This window comes from Cavia porcellus, unplaced genomic scaffold (genome assembly GCF_034190915.1).
Source record: "Cavia porcellus strain 051 isolate PalLab524CR breed Dunkin Hartley unplaced genomic scaffold, mCavPor4.1 scaffold_12, whole genome shotgun sequence".
Lineage (NCBI taxonomy): Eukaryota > Metazoa > Chordata > Mammalia > Rodentia > Caviidae > Cavia > Cavia porcellus.
In genome coordinates, this window is record NW_026947495.1 from 54,337,508 (window position 1) to 54,357,156 (window position 19,649).

At 34.8% G+C, this 19,649-nt stretch overlaps 1 protein-coding gene across 2 annotated transcripts in view; it reads right to left on the reverse strand.

The window, feature by feature from the left end:
* Window positions 1-1,357: 1,357 nt before the first annotated feature.
* The window catches only part of Galnt3 (polypeptide N-acetylgalactosaminyltransferase 3), a 40,843-nt gene continuing 22,551 nt past the window's right edge, over window positions 1,358-19,649 (reverse strand). For both annotated transcript variants that reach the window (XM_063259195.1, XM_063259194.1), the window contains exons 5-11: window positions 17,754-17,988; window positions 17,177-17,294; window positions 15,315-15,515; window positions 13,327-13,458; window positions 13,001-13,102; window positions 3,426-3,578; window positions 1,358-2,404 (exon numbers count right to left, since the gene is read on the reverse strand). In XM_063259195.1, coding sequence (XP_063115265.1) covers window positions 2,282-2,404; window positions 3,426-3,578; window positions 13,001-13,102; window positions 13,327-13,458; window positions 15,315-15,515; window positions 17,177-17,294; window positions 17,754-17,988 — 1,064 coding nt within the window. In that variant the 3' untranslated portion in view covers window positions 1,358-2,281. The remainder of the gene's footprint in view (window positions 2,405-3,425; window positions 3,579-13,000; window positions 13,103-13,326; window positions 13,459-15,314; window positions 15,516-17,176; window positions 17,295-17,753; window positions 17,989-19,649) is intronic.

The following is a 19,649-nucleotide window of genomic DNA, read 5'->3' on the forward strand; positions in this document are numbered from 1 at the left end:
GGCCAGGTCCTATGTAGCACCTAGACCATTTGCCTTGGCAACCTTAAATTGAGCAAGGGTTTCACAATTTCACACTTGAGTGCATTCAAATCATTCCGTGGGTGGCAGCCAGGCTCTATAAATAACTCCCTGTTAACAGTATTCCCAAACTCAGACTTATAAAAGGCACTACCCATACCAAAAGGCCAATGTTTAGTGAAATAATTGGTCTGATAGTTGAGCAACAGTCTGAAAGGCCAGTACCAGGTAAGGACTTTCCCTGTGGATGGATTTAACACAGTCATAATAAACAGATTCAAACTGGATCATGATACAACATATAACAACATGAGGAGGACCTTCATTTTTACTTCATTTTTTAAAAACAGACTTTACTTAACTTTGATTATAAAATGTTTTTGTTTGGTCTTTTTCATTTTTATCGGTACCAGGGATCGAACTCACGACCGCCTGCTTGCAAGGCAGGTACTTATGCTGCTGAGCTAAATCCCAAGCCTCCTATAAAATATTTTTGAAAAATTGTTTTACATTGTTTTTGTGGCTATAGCAAGCTTTCAGAACACCGTTTTTTCATGAATGTTCAGTTCTAGTGTAACAAATTGCAAAACAGAAATTACATATATGAGAACTGCTATATACTTAATATGCATTATTACTAGTTTTTAAAAAGAGTATGATTTTTACTTATTAATGAAATATCAAATACCAGTAAGTGAAATGTCATTTACATCATAAAATATAGCATCATACTGGCACTCACTATTTCAAAATTATTCCTTTTTTTTCTGCCTCAGGAAACATAACTCATTAACTGTGTTCATCAAAAATTTTTATACAAAATTAGACCTAAAGTAAATATTAGTTGAATTTAAATAAATTTGGCATAGTAATCAATCAAGGAATACAGAAATTTGGATACAAGTTTAAAGTTGTCAACAATTAAAAAAGGTGGCAACAGTCAAGAAATATTTTCTTTTATATATTGGAGAGACTGTCAGATTTAAAGTATAAAGTCCATCATATTTTACTTTTGGAATAAGACTATAAGGGATCCATTTACAAAATTATCTAAAATAAAGTGTTAAATATCCCGAGCATATATTTTCTATAAAAATCACTCCATCAGATGCTCAAGGAAAGTTGTCAGTAATTTGTATAAAATTTTCTAAATATTTAACATAGCATCTTTTCCATTCTCTAAGTTTTATGCTATTTTTATCAAATGTTTTAATTTTTCTTAAGAGAATCATGGCTTTGTCAACAATAGATTTTAAAAATTCAGTATATAAGATTTACATTTCCCCCAACTATTACCAAGTACAGATTTTATCCAAAAGAGGACAATTTAATCAAGTGATTATAATAGTAATTAGGATTTATTGTATTTTCCATATAGATAAAAATAAGTTTTATGAAAAATTCATTACAAAGACAATCTATAATGAATCAATAACAAATAAAATTTAGCACTAAGTAAGTGAGTCAAGTATTCTGCATTTAAAATTCAATGTCATAAACATTCAAGATTAGTATGTTTTGGTAAGACCAAAGACTAGAAGGAAGGAAAAGGATTCCTCATCAACAGATAATTTATAAAGTTTTATAAATTGCTTTGGAAAAGCGCACAACATATTTACTTAAGAAAAGCCATTAAGTGCATTAAGTAGAGTGGGTTCAGATTTTTAAAATATTTAAAAAATTTTCAAGCAATTTAAGTGTTAAAAATATCTTTTTCTTATTCAAGTTCATATTTATGCAAACATTTGACAGACAAGAAAACAAAAGACAAAATAATTTTACCTGCATTTATAAAAATTTCCTGGTTTTTACACAAAGGTCATTGTTTGACCTTCATTGATCCATTGCTATATAGTTAAAAAAATACAGTATCAGATCTTTATCCTCCCCCCCACCAAAAAAAAAAAAAACTTGGGGAAGTTACATAGTGAGTATATGAATGTAGCTATGCATATCCTCAAATGTACAAACACAAAAATACTACTTTACTAACAAAATTATTGTCATCATTCTGTAAACATCTCTTCTACATCTGGACATTTCAAAATTGTCTTTGGTATTACTAGTTATTGTGCTTTAAAACAGAAACAGGATTTCTGTGGCTGTGCTACATAGAAACTTGAAGATATAAATAAGACAAATGCACTTGGAATAAGTTACAATTAGCTGCTTTTGCATAATTTCCCAAAACTACAGTGTATGCCTAGTCACAGTTTTATGAGAAAGAATATCTCTTTTTTGACTCCTTAATTTTAAGGAACACTTAATCATTTTGGTTAAAAATCCATTTTTGGAGTGGATCAGATGGATTGCATGACACTAAGCTTGGATGTTTTCCATTTGCTGAAAGGCACAATTTTAAGAATGGATTATACAGCAGTTGATCCTAGGATAAAAGGAAACACAACAAGACATTAAGATTCATAATTAATTGAGAAACATGCAAATAATTTGAGTTCTCATTGAAGGAAAAAGGAAACTTGTATACTAAATATATACCAAATCACCTAAGATTAATTATGACTCATAAAATACAGTTGGTTTCTGCTATAACCACCACCACCACCTATGTCACTAACTGTTCAATTAACTTAAGGCATTATTATATTAATGAAGAGAAGTAAACAGAGAAAAATATAAATCAAGTATTCAAATATAAATCAAGTATTCAAGAAAGATATAAATGAAAAAAATGCACTTGGAATAAGTTATAATTAGCATTCCATTGAGTAATTCATAAGTGATCAACTAAAAAAACTTATAGATCATAAAAACACAGTTATGTCAGTATTATATACAGTGTGTACATAAGAATTGCTATGATCCATTTAAATTTTAAAATGTTTAAAAACAAAAGATATGTCATGTATTCTTTTAATTTTAGATTCATAGAAAAGTACTAAAATAGAGAAAGAATCATTTTATGGAGAATATATTTTTTCTCTTTCCTGGGTAGGAAAAATGTGACTGTTGAAAAAAGAATTGTAGGGGCTGGGGGTTTAGCTCAGCGGCATAAGCACCTGCCTGGCAAGCAAGTGGTCGTGAGTTCAATCCCTGGTACCGATAAAAATGAAAAAGACAAAAAAAAAAAAAAAAAAAAAAAAAAAAAAGAAAGAAAAAAAAAGAAAAAAGATTTGTACGAGATCGTAAAATTCAAAACTAAGCAACTATTATTAGTAATTCACAGCTCCTGAACTACATAAACCAGGCTTTCACCAAGCAATTTTATGATTATTTCATTCCTAGTAATACTACAAAGATATATTTTCTTAACATGTGGGTAGTCATAACAAAGTTATTAATAAAAGTAGAGAAAACCTGATGGATAATATTAATATATTCCCAGTTAATAACGAGAGCTAATTAAAATAACTGAATAAATGGGTGAATTCATTGCACTGAAGTACCTTTTGGATTTCCCACACCTGCTCTCCAGTGACAATAGTATTGCGACCTTTGTAGGCACATGCTTTTAGCTGAAGCAGATCTGAAGTAGCATGAAGACATAATTCCTTCTGGATGCTATGTCGGATTTCATGTTGAGCAGAATATTCAAAGTACTGTGGAAGGAGGAGTCTTGTTACTGATAAAAGCTCTATATGTTCAGTTACAAAGAGAAAAAAAAGTAAAACAACTAGCCACTCACACTTGAATAACAAAATTATATCTACTTCAGTAAAATAATGCAATGCAAATAGGTATTAAACATAATGCTGAGTTCTTATTATAGGAGATACTACAGTCTTCCTTCACCCTGTCTCCAACAGAGGCAACTTAATTAGCATAGCATCATCTTGTCCACTGCACACACTGGAAGTAAGCAGGTGAAATGGAGGCAACACAGGGACACCATAAGAAGGGGCCTGGAAATTTCTAGCAATCACCAACTACCCTCTTCTTCTATTCTAATACATGTTCCTTTTCTTATTCATCGCAGTCAAAGGTGTTCTCATTACAGTAGAAACCACAGTCACTCTCTATATTTGTTTCCCTAATTGTAAAATGAGTAATTTAATAGTTCCTTTCCTCATAGGATATTGAAGATAATGGGTTAATGTGGGAAAGTACTTAGAATAGAGATTAGCATATGTGGCACACGTGTAATATTATTACCTTGAGCGATGCTTCTCTCTCTGTCTGGTCTCTCTCACTTGTGTTATCTCTCTTTCTTAACCAATTTTCCTCTTGGATACTAACATGCCATTGTTATAGTTGACACTCTGTGTCAATTTGAACAGTTCAGAAGTTTTAACTGAGAGACTCAACAGGAAGCCAGGGTTCTTATTTTGTATATCCTCATCTTGTGCAAAGGTGGCAAGGAGATTTTGTGAGTGCTAAACCTGCTCTGGACGGGAGTGGGGTTGGCCTGTGTACAATATAAGCCAGGAGAAGAGGCTGTTTTCTTCCTTTTGCCCTGGCTGCTGCCTCGAAGTGTTGCCCTGGTGCCATGCCACCCTGCCTCGGAGCCAGCTGACTATCTATGTACTGAAACTTCCAAAAAGTGATCTAAATAAACCTTTCTTTTGTTCATTTTGGTATTGGGTATTCTGTCTCAGCAATGAGAGAAAAGTAACCAAGACAGCCATTTATTGTTGTTTCTTTATTCTCACTTCTGTTAGACCCTTAAAATTTATACTGAAACACCTTCTACCTCCAAATTCTGTTATAACACAACAATTCGACTTTGCCAGTTAGTCTTTTATAACACTGCTTTGAATGCCTGCTTCCATTGCCTAAGTAAATCACTACTGCAGCTAAAGTAAAAATTTGTTTATCAGTATATGAAATGCTCAATTTTCAATTTTACATCAATCACTGCCCACCTGAATATTCTTCTCACACAATTCTACAGAGTATGTGTACCCTTAATCCTAGATTTTGTTTTACTGTGTGCTACTGCCTGGAACACACTTCTAACATTTTCCTGCCATACTACCTTCTTTCCATCCTTGAAAACATACTCAAGTATTACTTTCTCTCCTTGGTGTTCCCTAAATCTGTCCTACTGCACAAAATTACATCATTTTCAAGGTTTCAACAGTAAGTCACAATTTTTTTTACAACACAATGTTAGACTCATGTGTACAGTCAGTTGCCTTCTCCACAGACAAAAGTCAGGCGATGTAGCTATTAATAACACCCATTACAAATCAAGTAATTAATGATGTTGATATTCTAAAGATAAAATAAGTTAGCATACTTGATTTTCAGTAATGCAGTAATTTGTGGTCAGCAGCCAGAGTCCCACACTGATGCCAAGATGAGCCAGGAAGAGCATGTCCTGCTCCCAGCCAACAGGTAGAGCCTTGCACGGGACCCAGAAGGCCCAACCTGCGAAATACGTGCCCTGCTTTCAGTCACTGGGTTCTAAGCATCACAGGGTAACAGAGCCGACAACTAACAGACAGACTAGACAGACCTGATCAAAGATGGAAAAACACCCAGGAGGAGAGTCTTGCTTTAAGACTTAAGTCCTAACCCTTCAGGTGACTGAAAGAGTTGCTGGCCCAGACCGGACACTTTAACCAGAAAAAGCCGCAGCCGCTGCCTCCCCCGCCCCTATAGATTGCCTGTAACCCTATACCCCCATCCCTGTAACTCTGGCGCCAAAACGTGTGCCAATGAAATACCTGTGCATCTCTAATGGCCTTAGGGCACTGCCCTAAGCTTAGGCTATTTATATTCCCCCATGCCACGTGTCCGACAGAGAGAGATTGCCAGATTCCAGCGGCCAGTGCGCCAGTCTCCTCTCCCCGTGTTCCCGGAATAACCACGGCCCCGGGTGCAGTGGAGATGTTGCGCCTCGGGGCCGGCGGGGGGGTCTCTCCCCGCATTCCCGAAATAAAGCCACCGCCACCCACTACTTTCACTGCCGTCCACTCCACTCCTTCCACGGACCTCTTCCTCTTCCTCTCTTCTCATCCTCTCCCTTCTTCTCAGACCTAACAGTGATCAGGTGATATAAAAGCCTTAAGAGAAAGGTTTGGAGAGATTGAGACTTAAATAGAGATATCCTAGAATCCCCTTGGAGGCCTAGGCTTGGACCAGACAGACATAGGGCCTGTGTTCAATTGTGGGAGACCAGGCTCAGTGGGAGAACTGTCAGAGGGGGCAGTCCTGAAGAAGGCATGCAGTGCAGTGACAGGTTTGAGCTCTGATGCTCTTGCCAACAGCCAGTAGAAGTCAGACATCTGAATTACTATAGACCAATATGAGGGGGACTGACCATCTTCATTAGAGTCCTTTTGCTTGGGTAAAGGAGTGCTCAAGAATGGTTCCTAGAGTTTATCAATATCCTGTTGAAATTTGATACCATTGTTGTTGCTGAATTTCCTACCATAGACATGGTAAAATAGCAGTGGTTGGCAATTGATTTTCTCTTTATGCCAATACCTGGATTGCTGGAGCGGCGGTTCATACACAAAATTGTGGCTTGCCACTCCCACACCAAGAATGGGACACTAGGCTAAAGAATTTACAAACCACAGTACAAAAAAATAAACAAATACAGAAATATGAAAGGACAAGGTGACAACATACTTCCAAAAACTCCCAACTGCCCCAAGAGTGGCACTGGGGTACTGAGGTATACAAAGTTATAAGCTACACCAAAGAGAAGTCTGAAAGGGTACCAATAGGGGTAAAACAGTTTAATAAGGTGCTTGAAGAATTTAAAGAAAATATAACTATTCATATAATGCCTGTAATGAAACAAATGATCAGAGAGTTTAGAGAAGACAGTAGTAAATAGCTAGTGGAGCTCAAAAAAAGGCAAAACGTGAATGCCCAGCATACAAAAGAAGGAAAATTTAGAAGAAAGTTCCAAGTGGAATTCCAGGTTAAAACCATAACTGGAAGTATGGGTAGCAGAAAGCACCAATCTGAAACCACAGTGTCAAATCTAGGAAAAAGGGCTGTAGTACAGCAGCAATTAATAAAAGATACCTGAAAACAAAAAAGGGACATGAAAAATTGATCCAACAGCTCCTAGATGACTCAAAGAGCGCTAATATAAGAGGAACTTGAATTAGCAAAAAATCAGAAGACAGCACAAAGGGCATAAAAGACCTGTTTGTATAGTAGCAAACTTTTCAAACATGGAAAATAAATATATAGATAATTGCAGAATACCCATGATCAGAATAAACCAATGATTAAAATGCCAGAAATATAACACAAGAACAGAATCGTAAAGGCTGCTAGAGAAAAGAAATAAATAGGCTTAAAGGAAAAAATAAAATCTATTATAATAAAACAGATTTCTCAACACAAGTCTTGAGAGGTAAAGGATGGAATGAAATGTTCCCAGCTCTTTAAGCAAACAATTTTCAAGTCAAACTATTATGCCCTACAAAATTATCTTTCCAAATTGATGAAGAAATAAGATATATGCACAATAAGGCCTACAAAATTCATGATCATCAAACTAACACTCTAAAAAAATCTCAAGGATATCCTAGAGACAATGAAGCTAATACTTCCAAAAGGTTTTAATGATTCACTATTTCACCCATTGTAATGGACATACTTAAAACGCACTCAAGTGAAATAAAGAAATGTTTTCTGAAGTTTAGTGCCTACAAGTTTTCATTGCTTTCATGTGGACCGTCATACCTGTATCATTTTTATTGCCACTCCTGTTGTGTAAGTTTGCAATTAACACTTGACTTAAAGGAAACTTTGTGAAATCTAGCCTGAAAGAGGTTGTGACTTGGTTGAAGAATTCATGGGGTAAAATCACTGACAGTGGTTAGCAACTGTCCTATAAACAGACAGTCTATATAGGACAGTTTCTGTCCTATATAGACAGAAAGTGCTCATTTGAGAAGAGCTTGATTGCTGAACAGCAAAGATTAGGGCCAATAGTTCTAAAGGAAATGGAGTTGTAAGAAATTCAGGCTGGAATATGGAGTTTGGGGAGTTATGATGATGTCTCAGAAGATGACAAGATTGTCTTTGAATACATGTAGACTGCTGTACATGAATAAATGCAGATAACTGTACATGAAAAAAAAATAGGAAAATCCCTAAAAATAATCCCTATTGCATTTTTTGGAGCAAATATTAACATAAGACCCAGTCTTATTTGGGGGGAAATACAGCAAGTCAGACATGTAAGTTCAAATATTACATGGTTTCCTTTATGTGAGAAATACTACATAAATAAAGGGCAAAATAGAAGATAAATAGGAAGTATGGAGAAGTTCAAACACTTGCTCAGATTACATATTCCTTTGTTTTAAAAATATTTCAGTACATACATAAATTTGTTTCACTTAAACTAAGTTTATCTCCTTTCATTGAAAGTTTGTATTACTATCTATTCCTTTTTTGTAAGAATCTGTTGGCTTATATCTTGTACAGAGAATTTTTTCATAAAATAAAAAAGACAATGAAATAAAAAATGAAGTGACTTGTATTAGCAATAATATTTATTGACTCATTATGTGGTAGGCAGACATTGTATTAAAATTTCTTATGTATCAGAGCATAAAGATTAGTAAAATTAACAGAGCCACATATCTTTGTACCATAGGCATAGTCTCATACTTAATTTGCCTCCTTGCACAAACAAAACACCAATCATTTTTGTGACTGATCATTTTTCAGATTCAGACACTGAAAGAAAATGGGATTAGATGAGGAAAGAAAATAGGATTCTAATCATGCTTAACTGAAAAAAAAAACCCAAACCTAAACATCTCAAAGATAGTGCTATGATTTGTGTTTGGATGTCCCTCCAAAGCTTCATGTGGTCATGGGGGTGGACCTTTTGAAAGTGGCTGAGTCTAGCATTTGGGGTTGTTTCATTGTCTGGTGGTGGGGTTGGGAGTGTGAGTGTTATACCCATCCAAAGGCTGGTAGTAAGCATACAATATAAGGGAGGGAAAGAGGTGTGTTCTTCCCTTTTGCCTTTTTCCACTGGTTGTTTCTGGTATCTGCCACAGTCACCATGAATGGATGCCCCTCAGCCATGCCACTCTGCCTTGGAATTAGCAGAGTATGGACTGAGAAATCCATAAACTCTAAGCTAAATAAGCCTTTCCTTCCTTCATTTTCGGTGTCAAGTATTCTGTCTCAGCAAGGACATAAAAGCAACTAAGACAGAATTTAGTACCAGGGAAGTAGGGTCATTGTTGTGACTATACCTGACCTTGTGGTTCAGGAGCCTTTGGGAATGCCTTGTGGAAAGAGTTTGGGAAAATTCAGAGATGTTGCCTGAAGGAGTAGAGCTGTTAACACCTTAGGCTGTTCTGTATGGGAGATTCTGGCCAGAGTTCAGAAGATCACAAGATTGATAGAAATTACCCTGGTAATGACCAGGTTTGGGAGGTTTCTGTTAGGAAGAAGGACTGCATTGGTTGTTGGAGTCCAGGTGATGTGTGTTATGGCTTGACAGAAAATGTGTCTGCATTTTGCTTGTGTCCAGAGACTTTGCCTGAGAGTAAAATTAATGGCAGTGGACTAATTAATATGGTGGAAGAAATTTCAAGCCAGTTGAGTGTTGAGGCTGTGGCATAACTATTGTTGGGGGTTTTTAGCCACTTATGTTGCAAATCAAGAACAAAGAGCCCAGCAGGATAATTTAAAATGTTAGTTTGGACAGAAAGAAAGCTCCAGTAAAGCTGTGGACTGTAAAGACAGAGTTGAGTAAATCTCATTTGCTAAAAAGAAACAGAAAGAAACAGATAGTCTGGGGGAATTATGAGAAGTGGCACATCTCTACCCTTTACAGCCTCAAAACTGCAGAAGTCAAAAGACTCTGCTTTGAGGGAAAGCTGCAGAGCCCATATTCCAGAATAGTGGCAGAGGCCACACAAGGTTAAAAAATGGTAGTGGCCATGCCAGGTTCCAGAATGGCAGCAACATAGAGAATTTGTTCCTCACAATCAGGTTCAGAGTGCTAAGTATTCCAGGCACTTGACCCCTACAGTCAAGAGAGAGGAAGGCCTGGCTTGCTCCAACTGGCAGCAGTCTTCAGCATCATCCACATAGCACTGGTTATGGATGCATACAGAATGCAAAAGTTCTGAGGTTAAAAAGACTTCCACTCAGATTTGAGGAGGCATGGGAAGCCAGGCAGTGTGTGAAGCTGTGTGTGAAATCAAAGGTGCAATGGAGAACCCAGAAGTTTGGAAAACCCAGGAATGTTGATCATCTAAGGAAAGCTGCAAGAAGAGAGCAAAGTGAGCTTAAGGGAGAAGCTGTGGGAGCTACAACCATCACAAATGTCATGGGAGTGGAGTCACTGAAGACTTTTGGAGCTCACAACCAGATTGCTTCAGATGCTGAACACGGAATTCCAAGACTTAATGCTTGCCCTGCTGGATTCTGGACTTTCTTTGTCCCAATCCTTTGTACCTTCCTGTTTGTAACTTTAGGAATATAAATGTTTATCTTGGGCCATTGTATGTTGCAAGTATCTAACTCTGTTTTCATTTGTATAGGGGGTTGCAACTAAAGAGTTTGCTTTACATGTCAGAGGAGATATGGGACTTGGACTTTCAGTAATTCTGAAACTGTTAGGACTTTGGCAATTCTTGGAGATGAACTAAATGTCTTGCATAAAGGGTGGGCATGAGTCTTTGGGGGGTCAGGGGTGGAAAGTCATGGTTTGTGTTTGATGTAACCTCAAAGCCTCATGCAGTTATGGAGGCAGCTGACTCTAGCATTTGAGACTGGTTCACTGTATAGGGCTGGCATTGGTGGTGTAAGTACTGCACTTGCCTAGGAGTGGGTAGCTGGAATACAATATAAGGGAAGGAAGGAGGTATGCTCCTCTCTTTTTGTCCTTTTTTGTCTTGTTGCTTGTAGCCACCATAAACAGTTGTCCCTTAGCCATGCCATCCTGCCTCACAGCCAGCTGAGTATCTACTGAAACTTCCATAAACTATAAGCTAAATAAACCTTTCCTTTCTTCATTTTGGGCATCAATTATTTTGTCTCAACAACAAGAGAAAATGGTAAAAACAAATGGTAAGAAAGGTTGTCCAGTATTTTACTTTGCTATTATTACAATGCCATTAACATGAAACTTACAAGGAATGGAAAGTTACTGAAACTACATTGGTTGAAAAAATAGTATGCAATTAGCTGGCTGGATATTAGAAAGACTTATAATTTAGAACTAGGATAGACAACATAAAAGAGAAAGTAAATGAAACAAATCATTGGGTGTCATATAGCTACAATAACATAAACCACCGTGTACCAGTGTATTAGCTAATTCAGTCACATAACTAAAATATTAGTTGTATTTAGCATCTATACAAATACTGGTATAATAGAGTTTTATACTATAAAAACATCAGTATATAACTGAAGCAAAAAGAAATATGAGAACACATTTAACATATACGCTATCCTGATTTTTATCACTCAAAGAACTAAAATTTGCAAAATAAAGTACACTATTTGATAGAAAATAAAAATTTTAAGGTTATAAAACAAATAAAACCAATGGCTGTGTCAGGGTGACAGATGCCAGTCATCTTGAAACAGGCATTCTTGTACTGTTCAAAACTCTCTAAAAGCTTCTTTGCAACTCAGAAATCTAAGCTCCTTAATGGGGCTTGCAAAGCCCTATGTGACCAGACCCTTTATCAGTGTGACCTCAGTTCCTGTTCCTCCTACGCTAGACCACCCTGCTATGGCAAAAAGAACCTCCCCCAGGGCCTCGGTGCTTCCCATCCCTCCTTCAGGATGCTGTTTTCTTGGAACATGGTTATCTTTCCAGAAAGATATTTCTTAATCTTTTAAAATACCCCCAACCCTAACCATGACCACACAAATCAGTCACTGACCTGCTTTGTTTTACTTTATGTCATTAATTATATCTGAAAATTTCTGTAAGACAGCTAGAATCTATTGATAATTTTAAAAAATAATATCATGAGTAGCAAGACATATAAGAGAGGATGGTCTAAGAGATTCAATATTGTGAAAATCCTACATTCACATACCTTGGACTTTATACCAAAACCTACAGTTCCTAGAAAAGATACATTTCAGGTTCATCTCCTTAGTATATATTGGTTCACATTCTTCTTGTTTTGTGTTCATTCCCAACAGCCAGCTCTCTAGCTTCTACTTTTCTTTTTAAAAAATTTTAAATGTCATTTTCCCATGAAAACATCTGGGTACCCAGTGTAATTCAGATGCCCTTTTCCACAGCTCTGGAGCACTCTAAATGCTTCATTCCAGATGTTAACTTACTGAATTTAACAGCTCCATTTGAAATGCAGATTTCCTGAAGGAGTCAGAATCTAACTAGCTGGAACTCATCAAAATATCTGGCATGCAAGGCCACTCAGCAAATGTGGTAAATGGCAAGTAAGAGTAGAGTGTAATACTGCGGGAGATTACTTGCAAACGTTAAGGAAAAGAAGCTAAATCCCTCAAAATAAATGTTTAATATTATATTCTCTATCCAGATAGCAACATTTGACATTTGGTAACCAGGAGGGATGTCACTTTCCTTAGAGATATAAGAACGTAACATTTTTAAGGGACACAGAGTTAATGAATTAATACCTTTACCCACAAAAAGAATATAGCTGTATCAGTGTTAATACTGGATATAAGTCACTATTAAACATAGTTAAATATTGCCTTTACATATATAACATATATTATATATACATAATACAGTATATTATATATAATATGATATCATATTGTACATATATAATATGTGCAATCACTATACCGACAGTTCCACAAATATCAAAGATCTACATAAAATATGATTTTTCTTAAAATTTCAAATGGTAATAGCCTATTATTTCCTAATTTTTCTATTAAATGTATAGAATGAAAAGCAAAACAAAATACCCTATATCTTCAATATGCATTGTCCTGCTTAGTCTGAAAACATTGCATACATCAGCTTACTTGAGTATAAAGCTAAGTCAGAACTTCTGAAAATAAGCAGCATCTTACTTGTGCTGATGACAGGGAAGATTTCTAATGTCACACTCACCTGGTTTCCCCCAAGTCCATGACACGTGTACAGAATCAATGGTTTGCCTCCTTGATTATTTTCTCCAACATCCAGACATAGAGGCTGACCAACACTTTTAATCTAAGGGAAAATTGTCAAATCATTTAAAAAAGTTAATCTATGTAATGCACCTTTTGTCAATGAATTCTAGAAAAGATTACTTGTTATTCCAGAGGAGACTGTTATTGTTAAAAATAATATTAAATTTCAAAGGCAATAAATTATAAAGTATCCTCGCAATTTTCCCTGAACTATTTAAGTGGTGTGGCGAGAAGTATATCAAGTAAAAAAAAGAAAATACTCACATATCCAGATATAACAGGATTAAGGTCTGGCACATACACTTCTGGATAAACAGTGTTCAAATACCATGTAAAATTTTTACACTGCAAGCGTTTCCTTATTGCAAATCTTTTTGAAAGATCACCAAATGTTTTCTAGAGAAAGATGAGAAGTGAATAATCAAAACAGCTCTGATAAAATATTCTGAAGGCTACTATTTGTATTATACTTAGATATTAAAAAATGAAGTTCTCTGTCAGTAAGGCCAGATGCATTTTATCATCATTCAAGATTTGTTCAGGCAACAAGTATGGCTGCCTATTCATTTCTGGCTTCTGAGAGAATCACATGCCTTTCTAGTGCTCACAGATGCTATTCTATTCTTCATCAGCAAACTTCTTTTTTAAGTCAAGGATCTCTCTTGAAATATTGGCACAGCAATGGTAGTGGAAGCATCCTAAACTGATCCTAACTAGAACTTAAAAGTGATATGTAAAGTAACTTATGAGAAAGTATGTGTAAACAATGCAAATACACAATGCAATTCAGAACTCTAGTTAGTAAAGAACACAAGATGCGCAACCCATCCACAACATTGTTGGGAATATTTTTTCTAGTTTAACAGTCTTTTAACAATATCCCCAACTGGACCATAATAGAAAAAGGCAATTTTCAGCTAATCACTTTTTATTTTCTTTTATTTTAAAGGGCAAAGGAAACTTTCTTTTTAAAATAAAGTACCATTAAACTTAAAAGATGTTTGGTTGATGGGCAAAATTTTAAAGAAAAATTGTAAATATATAAAAAGGTAAATACTCAAGCCCACTGGTTCAACTAAAGAAAATATCCTAATCTTTGAACTCAAATGTTTCAATAAGAAGTAGACTTTTAAAGATTCTTGCATAAGAAGGTCTACCAGGTAGATCTATGTATTCTGTGGTAAGAACAGGTATTTGATGGCTCACTTTCCCTTCTGTAACAAACAGAGCAAATGTTTCATTTAATACCTGTGTGCTTACTTGGTCAAGTTCTCTTGTGCAGGACATAATGTACCCAATCTGTGTTAGTGACATGGGATAGCAATCTAAACCAGTAGTGCTCTGAGTTGGCCTCTTATTGACATGATATGGGGCGACAAGAGACCAAAGAAAATGTGGCAGTAAGTAATGAGAGCTTTCTTTATCATGATAGTCAAAATGTTGATGTTTTTGATTTTCAATAAACTAGTACTGTCTTCTACAAAAATTATACTGTCATGAATGTATAATCATAAACTGGTCAATTTACCACATCCACTAGGACGACTCAGTTCTAATGTGCTAAGCATCATGATTCTGTTGAGTGGAATAGATAGCTATGACTAGGTAATAACAAGAGCACTATATATATACATTTTTAGCATTTATCACTTCTTTATTTCACAGCTACTCTGGCAGAGAGGCATGATATGTATTTCATCTCTGAAGACAGGAAAAATGCACTCTACATCCAGACACATGGTAACTACTCTGAGTGTCATCCCAATTGTATCTTCTTAAATAGGTATTACCAAGGTAGCACCTCCAGTAAGTAGAACTAGAACTTAATAAAAGCCTTGATACACTCAACTTATTCTCATAGCTCATTAAGACATCTGTCATCTCTACCTCCTTTTTAAAATAGGATTTAGAACGGATTTTTAGGTTTTGAATCACATCCACTGAAATCAGTTAAAAAATTGCTCTAATCTTTTCTGAGTAAAATATGGAAACCAAAACAGTTGCTTAAGTATCTTTCACAAAAAGAGGATCACAAGTAGAATGTCTAGAATGCCTGAATTAAAAAAAAAAATGCTTAACACTTCCTTTTAATAGAAAAACTACAAACCATAAGACATGTTTTAAGAGTCAAAATTCTAAAGCCTAACTTCAAAAAAATTTATTTTAATGTTTTGTGCTTGAGGTCTCTCAAGCAAAAGGACCTGTAAACTTTGTATAGACTTTTATAATTTAATGACTTAGCTGTAACTTACTTGCTTAACAATTTTGGCTGCCTCTGTATTTCTCCTATAAAATATTTCCTTGTATTCATCCATCCAGACCTCTGCAAGGCGAACTTGGTTGCGAGCAATCACTTGAGTGCCTTTTGGAAAGGAATGAGGACTTTTGCTGCGAAAAACATGTCCAACAACAGAGCAAGGCATAATCTCCAACTGCCCACCACATTGCCATACCTGATAATTAATGATATTTGTTTAAATTCACAATATTTGGGGAAAATCAAACTGTTGCTTAAAAAGTCATCTTTAAGATATTAATAAAAACAGAGTATAAGGATTTATGATAATTTTACCAATAGTCTCTGTGCCCTTTCACTTCAACTTCAGCTTTGTAAATGTAAAGAATGATTTTACTGTATGATATAAACATTAAAGACAACATAAGCACATCTTCAGAAGGAGAACTTACAATGATTTTAGATCTTTCACAAAAATGAACTCAGGAATGATGATGCATATTTGTAATCCCAGCATTCTGAGACTGAGGCAGGAGGATCAAAAGTTTGAGCCTAAGAAAATTAGGGACATAGCAAATTCTGCTTCAAAATAAAAAGATACAAAAAAAAAAAAAAAAAGGTTGCAGACGTAGGTCATTGTGAAGCCCCGGGGTCAACAGTAATACTATCACAAAAAAGAGAAAAAAAAAACTTCAAAATTTATTTATTTTGCAAAAAGTTATCCAGGTTTTCTAACTAACATACACAAAAGATCAAAGGCTCTTGTGCATTTGACTTCCAATTTATATAACTTTTATAATCACTTCATTTAAATTATAGGATCTCTAAGTCATGAACTAGTGGTCTAGTGGAACCAGACTCTATTTACTTCTTATATATTCAATTTGGTAATCAAGAAAACAATTCCTTATAGCTATGACTATCAAATTATAATCCATTAACTTTGTAAAATAATTGGATTATTAAAAATTTATGGTTATTTAGATGGTGTTCAAAAACTTATTTGCATTAATTCTAAACACAAAGGCAAATCATGAAATTACCTTTTTACTTAAATGTTCTAATAACTGATTTTGTTATAAATAATCACTATATAAAAGATCTGAAGTTATGTTTAACTAGCCTTAGAGCAGATGATCATACTTTTTCTTTTCTACTATTCTTTAAACACACAAAAAACACCCTAATATTTCAAGTCAACAAACTATGCTTGAAATAAAAAATGTGGTATAGGCTGGAAATATTTAAATGAATAAAACAAGACTCCTGCCATTACAGTCCAAACTTGACTAAGATTATTACTGCCAGGGTGTGATGATGCCAGAGCCAATACTATTTAAATCTTCTAACTCCCAGTTTATTTTTTTCACTACATTTCAGCCTAAGGGATTAAAAATGAATGATGAAATTAGGGCAAAAAATAAACTCATGAAATCAAATAAATCAGGTAATGTTGAGATTATTCAAAGCTTTTGTGTTTTCATATTAATTTTAATATGTATAGGAAAATGGCATATTTTATCCAAAGAGTTAAGTCCAATGTCCTTTAAAATTACACGTTTTTTTCCATGCCGACTCCCCTGATAATCAACTCATTTCCTGAACCACTAGGTTTAATTATATTTATCTTGGCTGGAATTCAATAGCTACAAGTGCATTAATTGGTTTAACTGATTCTTCTTGTTACATTGGCAACCATATGTAAATATATCAAGTCACAATTTAAAAAGAAATGTTCTCATTCTAAAATTTCCAGTAATTAAATTTTAGAAACCACCAAAAGACTGTATACATTCATAGTCATCTGTACCCACCAATTAGAAGACAATACATTTCATTGTTTTAACATGTGTCCATACTTAATCTCTACAAACTTACTCTAAAAGACATCTCTATGTTTTCACCTCCCCAGATTTCCATTTCTTCATCATAACTTCCAATATACTCAAAATATTCTTTTGATATGGAAAAAAGGCCTCCTGCAAAAGTGGGTGTTCTGAAAAATAATCCATTATCAAACTTTGTTTAAAAAACTACAAAAATTAAAACAGTACACATTAACATCTGAATAACTTTACATGTTACAATAACACCACAACTTAAAAACACTTTTTTGGAGATTAGTAAGAACTGAAAACATTATCAAAGTCAACTTTCTGGAGGAAATAAGTATTTTCAGTGTCCTTGCCCAGACTGTGTTTTTTCTTAACCATGCTTTAAGTTTCTTAACTATTTATTTGGAAGATATAAAAGCTTATATATTTTACTTCCTATCCAATAAATCTCATACATAACTGATTGAATTATTTGACAATTCTCTATATTAGAATGTGTTCTCCTCTGTTGTTGTATGAGCTGCTTCAGAAGCAACTGATGTAAAAACTAAAAATGCATACATATTCAATCCCTGGCCTGACAGTATGAATATAAGACTTCGAGAGAGCAATCATCTTACTTAATCGGGTAGGTTTCATCTTTCCTTCTTTGCTTCTCATGATCAGGAAGTGATTCCCAGCCAAATGAAAGGCTCCAGTCAAAATTTCCACGGTTATGGTTACTACCATATGGAGAAGGTTTGTTGAATTCAAATGTGTTCAGATCTATGGAGGCGATGTCTGGACTCACGACAGCAGTGTAGTTCTCAGCTATTCTGGCCAGCAAAGGCTCTAACCAACCATAGAAACACTCACCTGCAGAAAACAGACTTGTAATTAATTTGATAAAAACACAACATTTTTCTTTGGTTCTTTGTTTGAAGGATTATAGAGAAGTGGGGATTAAAATTATTTGGTTTTTAAAGTGTATAGTGGTAATTTATTTTTTTCTCAGATTTATTGAGTTATAATAGATAAAAACTCATATTTATGGTACATGTCATAATGATTTATTGTACATGTACACTGTGAAATGATCACTAAAATCAAGCTAACTCCATATTCATTACCACACGAGTATATCTGGTAAGAACACTTAGGATCTACTCTTAGTAAATTTTACACATACAACACATTATAAACTATAGACACCATAGTGTATATACGATACACAAGGGCAAGAATTTCTTAAGATTTCTTGTGATAACAATAGGGTGAAAAGAAAATTTGCAGAAGTAGCAAATTTTTCCTATAGATGATGATCTGTATATCCTAGAAGTAATCAAATACAGGTATGTTTAAGCTTCAGATGATACGCTGTTTCCCTTTAAAATAGTAAGTTTTTCACCTAGCCCCCAAGATATGTTCTCTTTAGTTAAACTTGCTCTCCCAACCCCCAGTAAGGTACAGCAATTGATAACTTCATTCTCTGGGCATTAGGAGAAAGTTAAGTCTAAGACTCACAATATTTTGATTTTAGCAATTGGAGAAAAATGGCCATTCAAAGCTACAATTTAAAGGAAGGTGGCAACTAAGGAGTCTTATGAAAAGTGTGAATTCTGATCATGGACTGAAGTATCCTATGTAACACAGAATGTGATCGCACAAGTATATTTAGTCCTGTTCTGGACTCCCCACTAAATAAACTCTGGCAGTCCTGGTGCAGGAGTACCATCACTCGCACTCCCAAGGAAGTGAGGAACACTTAGCTACCCTTATTTTAACTTTGAACTAGAAAAAGAATAGTGTTCTCCTTAAAGAAACATCTCTAGGTATCTTTTCAATTTTTAATTTTTTGTATTGAAAGCATTATGTATGCAATGGTTTAAAAAAAAAAACTCAAGAGAATCTAAAGCCCTTCTGTAATAATTAGCATACGCTTACAACCTTTCTTGGGTCAAACAGAATGAGGGGCCGGCAAGTTTAAGACTAAACACTCAAAATATTAATAACTCAAAAATAAAAACAAAAAACAAAAACTGAATCCACCAAACCTAGCTCAAGGAATTATGTGCTATTTATTAATACTTGACATATCCACAATACATTAACTTCAAAAATATTTTCTAAATACTGCTTGTAGTACTTAAAGAAGTGACACTGAAACAAAATAAAGAAAAATCCCCCAAACAGCAATACAAACAAAAACTGACAATATTCATGAAAAGATGGAAGTTGGCAAGAGATACTCCTTATTTGGCCTAAGAAGTCTGAATTTTCCAAAAAAAGAGATCTGAAATATAAAAGTTAAGGGGCAGTACTGGGTCAAGGTTTAATGATAATTTTTATTATACTTAAGTACATTAATTTTTGTTTTAAAATATGAGAATAAAATATAACAAGTAAGTTTTTTTCTGCTTTTAAATATGATGAATATCTGTAAACAGAAGCAAAAAATAAAAATCCTTGTCAGGAATTCAGTAAGAATCTGGTTACTGGAGAACACTAAACCCGTGAAGGTTTATACATAATGGAGG